Source organism: Triticum dicoccoides, chromosome 3B (assembly GCF_002162155.2).
Source record: "Triticum dicoccoides isolate Atlit2015 ecotype Zavitan chromosome 3B, WEW_v2.0, whole genome shotgun sequence".
Classification (NCBI taxonomy): Eukaryota; Viridiplantae; Streptophyta; class Magnoliopsida; order Poales; family Poaceae; genus Triticum; species Triticum dicoccoides.
Window position 1 is genome coordinate 27,578,108 of NC_041385.1, and position 10,333 is coordinate 27,588,440.

Here is a 10,333-nt window from a genome sequence, read left to right on the forward strand (position 1 = left end):
CAATGGCTGTGAGACGTTGGAGCGAAACAAATAAGCCTACTATTTTCCTATTATTTTTTATTTAATTAACATGAGTGTAATGCACAACCGTTCCATGGGAGGAAATGACACATCACCATGTTCTTGATTGAAGTTACGTGTGTGAAACTCCTGTATGACCGCTAACCGAAACTGGTTCATGTCATCCTTTGAGTTGGCGCCTGTTTGATTCTTTTTTTAGTGACACCTCATCTTTGAATTTTAGGATTTATAAAACCCATGCATAGAAAAATCACTTGAATTGTGTGTCGTGTCATTTGTAAATACTACTGTACAGCGCGTGTGATTGTATACATGAAAATATATAATTTCTTCATATACGCTTTTGGAGTGGATAAAAAATATCCTACCAAATGGCATACAAATAAATTCTAGTCCCTCCCTTCAGAAAAATTCGTCAGAGAAATGAATAAAAATAATTATATTTAAAATTAAAATACGTCTAAATGCATTTATTTCTCCGACGAAGTATTTTGGGAGGGAGTGAGTGTATAAATTGCAGTCCTATGAAGTAAAGAAAATCTTAAAGATCAAAGTGCTTCATTCATTAAGTTCCTTCAACGAGCTCTTTGCCAAAAGAAAAATGAAAGTCAACTCTACATTCATCTATTTCTCGCAAAAAAAAGAAAGAAAAAAACTACATTCATCTATTACTACATTCATATTGGTGGTCGCCGTCGTCAAGGCCAGTCCACCGGTAGCCAGTCGAAGTTCCTAATCGCCATAGATCTCTACATCCTCGGACCTCTCTCGTCCACCACCGCCCTGCACCCATGGACATGGTGGGCGCGGCATCCTGGCTGGTCCAGGTCGTCCTGGAGAAGCTCGTCAGCGACGGCCTCGACGCGGCCTGGGCCGCCGCGCGCGCGGCCGACCCCAACCCCGACCCCGGAGGCGACGTCCACCGGCTCCGCTCCCGCCTGAAAGGCCTCCACCTCGTCCTCTCCGCAGCCCAGGAGCGTGTGCCCAGGGCGCGCAGCGAGGCCCTGCTCGGCTCCCTCCGCCGCCTCCACGGGCTCGCCAGCGACGCCGATAACCTGCTCGACGAAATGCTCTACCACCAGATCCACCGCCAGCTCCATCCGGACGAGGCTAGTGCACTTCCTCCTCCTCGTCGTTCGTCTCCAGGATCCGTGGTGCTAAAAGGGCGCGAATTGGTGGACACGAGGATGCCACCGCTACTGTTCGGATTGATGAGATCTTGAAGCGAATTTGTGAAGCTGGAGATGATGTTCGTGAGGCGCTCAAGATGGAGAAGCTGGACGCTCTTGTCACCTGCGGAGGTCAGGATGCTGGTATGGATCGCCGCGGCCCGACAACAGCTTTTGTTACAGAGCCAAAGATCTTTGGGAGGGATGCCGTCAAGGAGCACATTGTGGAGACGCTGGTCAGTGCTGAGGCTTGTGGTGTTAATTTGTCGGTCCTTCCGATTGTTGGCAATGGCGGTGTTGGAAAAACTACTCTAGCCCAGCTCGTTTACAATGACGCAAGAGTGCAAGCTTGCTTCAGCAAGCGGATATGGATCTCGGTGTCTGCCGGCTTTGATGAAGTAAGGCTCACTCGTGAGATGCTGGACTGCGTGTCAACTGGTGTGAGCAAGCATCAAGGAATCGCAAACCTGAATAAACTGCAAGAGATTCTTGATGAGGATTTGAAGTCGAAGCGCCTGCTCCTTGTTTTGGATGATATGTGGGAAGACAAGGATAAAAGCCGCTGGGACAAGCTGTTAGCACCACTAAGATGTTCGATCAATGGCAATGTGATCCTGGTCACAACAAGAAATCACTCGGTTGTAAAAATTATTTCTACTATGGACCCTATCCATTTAGATGGCTTGAAAGATGATGACTTTTGGCTTATGTTCAAATCATGTGCATTTGGTGATGAGAAATATGAAGGACATCCGAGCTTACAGGTTATTGGGAAGAGGATAGCCAATAAGTTGAAGGGTTACCCCTTAGCTGCAAAAAGTGTTGGCGCCCTGTTAAAAAGAGACCTTGATTGTGGCCACTGGATGTCAATTTTGCAAAGTGATGAATGGAAGCTACAGCAAGGGCCGGATGATATCATCCCAGCATTGAAACTTAGTTTCACACACTTGCCTTTCCGTCTTCAAAGGTGTTTTTCTTATTGTGCACTATTTCCCAAGGGTCACATGTTTGATGGGCTGGACTTGGTTCGCATTTGGATATCACAAGGTCTTATTTCTTCTGGAAGTAAGAGAATGGAGGAGACTGGTTATCATTACCTGAATGATTTAGTGGACCGAGGCTTTTTCCAAAAAAGTACATACTATTCTATGCATGATCTGATTCATGACCTGGCACATATAGTTTCTTTAGAAGAATGCCACATGATGGACAATTTTGATTCAGGAAATGGAACAGATCACGCAACTATCCGACACCTATCTATCAATACAAGATCTGCTTATAAGTGGAACCCACATGCCTGCAATTTTTCTCCCAGTGATAACTTTCAGAGAAAGCTGGCTTACATTGGTGAAAAAGTGCAGACCAAAAATTTGAGCACCTTAATGCTATTTGGAAAGTATGACAAAGAGTTTTCCGAAACTTTTTCCAAGGTATTCAAAGAAGTGCGGTATCTTCGCGTTTTGAGGTTGCCCACACTAAGTTATAGCATAGACTCTCTAATCTGTAACTTCAGCAAGTTAATCCATCTTCGCTACCTCGAACTAATATCCAGTGTTCCCGGCACACCCTTGCCAGAGGTTATATGCCAACTTTATCACCTCCAGGTTCTTGATGTAGAATACTGGGTGCACCTTTCTACTTTACCACATGGGATGAGTAATCTTGTAAATCTGAGGCATTTTGTTGCTCGAGGTGAATTGCATGCAAAGATTGCTGGAGTTGGGAGGCTAAAGTTGCTCCAAGAGCTGAAGGAATTTCGAGTGGGAAAGACTAAAGACTTTCAGATTGAACAGTTAAACGGGTTAAGAGAATTGGGAGGATCACTTGCAATTTACAATCTGGAGAATGTGGAAAGCAGGGAGGAGTCTTTGAATGCTGGATTAAGGGACAAAATATACATCCATGATTTGCTGCTATCATGGTGTAAGAACCGGTTTGATGTGAGTTCTGTAACTGAGGCACTGGTGCTTGAGGGTCTTCATCCACATTGCGGGCTTAAGCGCCTTCATATAACTAGTTATGGAGGTATTTATTCCCCAAGATGGTTGAGCTCTAATTCTCCGCTCACCAGCTTAGAATCTATCTATCTGGAGAATTGCACAAAATGGGAGTTACTTCCGCCATTTGGACAATTTCCACTCCTTAAAACACTGCATTTGGTTCAGTTGTCTGCTTCAACAGAAGTACCAATTATGTCCTGCGACGATTGGGCTGAATCTGAAAAGCATGTCCTTTTTCCATGTCTAGAAGAACTTGTCATAAGAGATTGCCCTAAACTAAGGTCATTTGCATCACCGCAATCTTCCAGTGGCAATGGCTTTCACTTCGGCTGTCTCCGTCGTGTCAACATCTACAATTGTCCTCAGCTTATTCACTTACCCCAGTTTGGTGAGATGAAATCTCTATTCACAATGTCTATTGAGGGAGTAGGAGTATTTCCTCACATCAGATTGCTTGTGCGAGCATTGCATATCAAGGGGGGTGCTAGTGTGAGAACCTTGGATGAGGTATTAGTATTAGTTTTGACTGACTGCAGACTTAGTGCTCTTGAGAAATTAACAATTTCAAGCTTCCTGGATTTTGCATATCTACCATGGGAAATTTTCTGTCAACTTCTCTCCTTAGAAATGCTGGTAATTATGGACTGCCCAAGGTTTTTCCTGCCTGCATATCCGTATGGCCAACAAGGTGAAAATATCTTCTCACCATTGCTCAAGAAGCTTGTCATCCAAGCATGTGGTATCACTGGGAAGCAGTTATCTGACTTGCTGTTGCAATTGCCCCTCCTTTATTTCTTGACTATTAGAAAGTGTCCAAAAATAGCATCCTTGGCAATTGGTGGTCTGATTGCTGGGAATGTGAGCTCCACAACATCTGACAACCATGACTGGACAACTGATGACTTGTTGCAAATCCCATCTGATCTCTTAAATCGACTTCAGTATTTGTGCATAGAGGACATCCCAGATCTGGTTCTCCGGGGCAGTGAAAGTTTTCTTGGATTTGTGTCACTCAAAACACTACATATAACAGGATGCCCTGAGTTTTTCATCTCCATAATGACACAAAAGGAGAAATCTAGTGGCAGCTGCCCCCTTCTACCACCATCGCTACAAGATCTTCTGGTTACTCACATGGATAACAAGTTGCTGACCTCCATGCTTTCTAATCTCACCTCATTGTCCATCTTGTCGGTATCACGGAGTCCAGAGCTAACATCTGTTGCTCTTTATCCTTGCACATCTTTAGAAACATTGATTGTCGAGAAATGTTCTAGGTTATCTGCTCTGGATGGTACGGGGTCCCTCTGCAGTATCAAACACATGCGGATATTTGAATGCCCTAGTTTGGCCATAAATTGCGGCCCTTCTTCATCACATGGGCAGGACCAGGATCTGTACTTTTTACTGCATCTGGAAAAGCTTGAGATCGATAACACTTCATTCTTCAACACGGCAATTTGCAAGAGCCTCCCCTCTCTCCAGCACGTAGTGTTTTTCATGGTAACAATGAATAGTCTTTGCATTGATGTTTCAAACCTACTCAATATACAATGGTTTCTCATGCCCTCATTCTCTGCAGGCAAAGAATGTGAGATGCTTCACAGAAGAACAAGACAAAGCACTTTGTCACCTAACATCTCTTCATACTCTTGATTTTTGCTATTGCACTGATCTTCTATCGTTGCCTAAGGAGCTGCATCTTCTTTCCTCCGTCAAGAGATTATCGATTAAGGCTTGTCCAGGAATTCTCTCATTGCCAGAAAAGGGCCTGCCAGCTTCCCTACAGGAGTTGTATGTGAGCAACTGCAGTACAGAACTAAAGGAACAATATAGGAAGACGAAAAATGTTAGATGTGTTTATGTTGATAGACATGCAGGCAAATTCATAAGTATATGCAAGATGTTACGGCTGTATTTTAGGTACTATTTACTAATTTTAGTTATTTATTTATTATATTTATACACGCAGAATCTTCTTGTTACCGAATAACCAGTAATAATGCTGACCCAAGTTTATTTCTTTTGCTGGCTTAATTCATTCACAGGAACCAGAAAAGATGAGGGTCCATTCTGATGGAAATTACAATTTTTCGAGCTACTAAATCCATGTAGCGATTTGTTGTTTGTTTCATGCAAGTGGCAGAAACAGCTCTCTGATGAAAGTCCGGAAGTGAAGGTGGTTTCATGAGGACCCTGTCCAGATTCGGAAACACTCATGGGAGGCCTGCATCAGGCTTCTAAAAGATTTCTCTTCTGGAGGTAGTGATTTTTGGTTGGTTGGCTTGCAGGCCACCAGACCAGGCTAAAAGGGAACCCGAAACTTGCTTTCTCATAGCTGACAGGGTTCTAATCAGCAACCATTTCTGTTGGCCATGTCCGCCAGAGGATGAGGTGTTGCAAAGGTTAAATTCTTTCCCTACGTGCACAGGTGGGTGGTCACCAAACTAGGTTTTTTCCTTGAGAATTCCAAGCTAGGTTATTGGAGATGTCACCAAGTCATGATCCAGAGCCAAGTATAGATAGTGTCGGTCGTGGAAATTGCACTGAAGAAGAAAAATGCAAGGGAAGTAATCTTAGAGTTACTGATGAGTTAGGCATGTCCATAGCAGAGAAAGCAAACATTCTGTGCCCACTCTGCTATTTAGAGATGCCAATACTTTATCTTAGAGTTACTGATAAGTTTATCTTTAACGTCATTTCTAGCCATTTTATACAGCTTGTCCATATTATTTTCTTTGCTGTTCAAGCTGTTGCCAGTAAAATATGTCCACAAAGATCAAGTCACAACAGTAGATGTGGCTGCTCTTTGCTTGGCAAAGAAGAGTTGCCAGGTTGACTCTGCTCATTGACTTGCGCGTGATACATGGACACAATTTTTCTTTGCTGCACAAACAAACAGGTTCATTGAGATGCCTTTTATTAGCTTTGCTACGTTTAGGAGGTTTGGCTTGAAGCTTGTGTGTATGCAATGGTTCGGTGAATTTGGTTATGTTACATAATTATCTGAAATCTTGGATGATTCGGCAAACTATCCTTGCCTGGCTTCGAAAGTTATAAGCTAACTTTAGTGTTAAACATACTTTGTCCTGAACATGATCAAACATTTCTACACATTTGGATGTTACCCTTCAGAAGTTATTCAGGCTAAAAGTTTGGCTGAGCTCGGGTTGTTTCTTGCCAGTATGCCAGGCATGTCACCGCTACCCATCTAAAAGCATTGTCTATCTGTCTGTGGCTTGTATAACAGTTTGCTCACTTTTTGTTTTACAGTTTTAGCCAAATCTCGTGACACTTACCAAGATGATCCTGCAAACTTTGGAACTTGTAACAAAAATAACAACAGATGTAATTACAAATAAGCAGTAGAGGATGCAGTATAAGTGGCACAGTCAGCCAGTTTGTTCCTTCTGTCCTAGTAATACAGTGTAACGGCTTAAGTATAACTGATCTGCTATGTCTGGAGAGGGAAGACGAAGATCCCCATGACCAGAGCGGCCTGGAGGACCACGATCAGCTCCAGCGTGCTGATCTGCTATATACTCCTGGATCTTGGCCTTACAATGTAGTACATGGTGTCTGATGGGTCGACGTTGAGATCACCTACAGTAGCGCTGCCGATGCTCCGCCTGCGCCCCTATCATGGGGGTGCGTCGCCCGAGCCAGTGGTGGCGCCGTGGAGATTGGGGGAGGGCTCGACGGGGAGCTCTCCACCGGATGCCGCGCTGATCCATGGTCGGTTGCCGCGGCCGCCTGGGGAGAGGGAAACGAGAGCTGAGCTTTTTTTAAAAAAAAAAGGGGGTCAAAATGAGCTTTTTTTTAGGGCTTTGGTAAAAATGAGATGTGAGCTCTTTTTTTAGGGGTAAATGAGATGTGAGCTGAGCATCGCCGCTGGGCTTGCTCGGTCTGAGCCTCATCGTGGGCTGCCACGGCATTGTATGGCTGGGTGGACCATTTCTGTCTGGGTGTCCAGGACATGAGGCGGGATCCTATTTCTCGCACAAGTGGACGGGTAGTCAGGTAACGTGTACCCCTCTGTGCCTCGCTAGGTAAGATTGGACCGGAACCTTCCTAGACCGTTTTTCAGTGTTTCTTTCGTTTTTTCTCTTTTAGTTTAGATAGTTTAGCCTTTTAACTCTAAAAAAAGATAGTTTAGCCCTTTCTTTACTTTTTTTCATTTTCATTTTTTCTTTTGTTTCCTTATTTATTATATTTTCAAATTCATGAATACTTTTTCAACTCGATGATCATTTTCTAATGCATGAATATATTTTGAATTTAACATTTTTTAATCATGAAAATTTCAATTTCATGGACAAGTTCTCAAATTCGTAAACATTTTTTATTTTGCGAACATTTTTTGTATTGGCGAAGAGCAAAGTTATGCCTATGCGGAGGAAAAGAAAAGAAAATTGAAGCGATCAAAATAGTGATAAAAACTATAGCAATGACTATATCTACACAAACCATCTCTTAACATCACAAGAAATATTCTCCAATAGCAACGCCTTTAGAAAAGAAACACTGCTCAAGCGTTGCCATCTCTAGATTCAACCACCGAAGGCCATATCCTAGGTTTTCACCCTAAAGATTATGTCTAAGCAAATTCGAGCAATGACAACGCAAGAATATCATCATTGTCAGATATAATCAACTAGGATCAGACATAGAGTTTTCACCCCGGAACTCAAGACCAGGTATTCAAGAAGGACATCAAATCAAAGTCAACATGTATTGTCGCCACCATTTTCCACGATCCCAACAACAAATGCACATCACGGTCTTGACGTCACATGCCTTGCAAGCGAAGACCGTGCACTCATAAGCAGACAGTCAAACCGCAACAAGAGCCGGTTGCCGCCGAAGACTTTGAATAATGAAGTCGTCGTCGTACACGGACGGAGATTGATGAGGGAGGAATCTCACTGGCACCTGAACTCCTTGCACGGCTTTGCGCATACACCGAGGAAGGTGTCGATGCACATGAACTCCTTGACAAGGTTCTTCTTCACGACGGCGCAACGCTTGCAGATGAGGTCACATATCTTCACGACGTCGTCGCATGTGTAGAGGCCCGAGAAAGAGTTGCAGTTGCTGCAGCACCTTAGCTTGCACGGGTTGATGTCCATCGCCTTGCCCTCACCCACGGACGTTGCATGCACATCTCCGTTGCACATGTCCGGGAGGATGAAAATCCCCATGACCAGAGCGGCCTGGAGGACCATGATCACCATCAGCGTGCAGCTCTTCATGGCTAGCTACATCCAACGATTTATATGCAGTACCGAATCTGCTTCGTATAGATGCCTCTATTTTTGTTGGCGAAAGCGCACCACAGCAACTTCATGTATATATAGGAGTGCGTTGAGATCTCGAGACAAAGAATTTTTGCAACTCCTTGAGATGGAAATGGAACTATTTTTATTGTTTTTCTTGTTTCAATGCTTGTTAGACAAGTCTATGAGTCATGGCCGGCTCTGGGGATAGAGGTGTGGAATGCCCTTTCTTCTCTTTCATGTATTGCCATGTGATTTGTCGCACTATTATATTATTATTATCTTTTGATCGAGCTATCGTATACTCGTGCGTCATAGATTAGCTCGAAATGAAAGTAAGCTAATCACCCACAAAAAAGAAAAGGAGTAAGCTGATCGTAACCAAGACAGCTAACCACAACGAAATGTGTACTCTAATTAACTGGCGTCATGCACACGCGTCGCTGCACACAGACATACTCTCTCCGTTCCTAAATATAAGTCTTTGTAAAGATTCCACTAGGTGGACTACATACGGAGCAAAATGAATGAATCTAAACTTAAAATACATCTATATACATCCATATGCGGTTTATAATGGAATCTCTACAAAGACTTGCATTTAGAAACAGAGGAAGTATATTACTGCTTATCAACAATGCCAAGTGGTAGACCAGTTCTTTGTGGCCAGCACATAAAAGGAAACTGAAAATTATTAACCTAACAATCTAAATTACTATATATTGGGAACTTCCAAAGAGTGCTTCGGCAAGTACTCGCCAGGGCACAACTTCAATTACTAAGTGGCATGTAATACATGACAAGACAGTCTACAAGATTGACAAAGTATTCAGATCACACAAGCCTGTACTGTACGAAGACCACGACGGTACACCTCGTGGTGCAATAACGATGCCATGCATATTCAACCACGTAGGTTGAGCACAAAATAGAGAACTTCATACATCCGGATATTATAGTGTGCCAAGGTACGGTCATCCTTCATTGACTTGCCCTCAAATATGAGGCTCTGCTGGCCCGGGGCAATGCCTTCCGCTGCCCAGATCTTCTCCTTGACATTATAGACGGTATCTGTGCTCCTCACCTCAAGATTATAGAAATTTTGCCGTAGCGTCTTCACGTAGGTCTTCATCATCCCTCTGGGACACCGGCTGTGTAGGACGAGGAGGAGGGTGGCGTCGTTGCGGATGTTGAGGTCCGCCAGGGTCCTGCCTTCTTCTTCTTCGTCGTCGAGCTGTCCGTTGGCGAAGATGAGGCACTGCTGGTCCTTGAGAAAGCCGTGCCACTTGTGAATCTTGGCCTTGACATTGTCGACTGTGTCTGAGCTCGTCACTGCGACATTCATGGCCCTGCCCGTCAGTGTCTCGACCACATGGATCTGCATCTTCTCATGGAGCGGATGGAGGCGGAGGCAAAGAGCGGATCCGTCACGGACGCCGTAGTCGGCCAGCGTGCGGCCGTCGTCCAGCTGCTCCCCTCCCCCTTGAAGGTGAGGCGCTGCTTATATATCCTGGATCTTGGCCTTGACAAGGTAGATGGTGTCTGATGGTTCGAGCTTGAGGGAGATCGTCTCGCCGGCGAGAGTGTCCACGAGAATCTGCATCCTCTATTCGCCGGACTAGTTTGGCTCAGGAAAGCTATATGAAAACCTGCGCTCGGCCTGAATCAGGAACACACGAGAGCACCTGGTTGGTTTTCTGGTGCTCACAGACGAGGGTATCGGCCGCTTATATTGATGCAATAAGAGTAGGTCTGATTCCGAGCCGGACTCTCTCAATAACCTGTTCCGAGTACAACTAAAACACGGTACGTATACGTAGTAGAGTACGTACATTCCTTTGCTTGTATAAGTAGAACGCACTGG

The 10,333-nt window shown here is 44.4% G+C and overlaps 1 protein-coding gene and 1 pseudogene across 1 annotated transcript; one reads left to right on the forward strand and one right to left on the reverse strand.

Moving 5' to 3' along the window:
- Window positions 1–721: 721 nt before the first annotated feature.
- Window positions 722–6,087, forward strand: LOC119274509 (annotated as a pseudogene).
- A 3,286-nt stretch (window positions 6,088–9,373) lies between these two features.
- Window positions 9,374–10,072, reverse strand: LOC119279158 (polyubiquitin-like). The gene is made up of 2 exons (XM_037560519.1): window positions 9,977–10,072; window positions 9,374–9,757 (listed from the first exon to the last, which is right to left on the reverse strand). The coding sequence occupies exons 1-2, from the start codon at window positions 10,070–10,072 to the stop codon at window positions 9,374–9,376; spliced, it is 480 nt and encodes a 159-aa protein (XP_037416416.1).
- Between the last annotated feature and the right edge of the window lie 261 nt (window positions 10,073–10,333).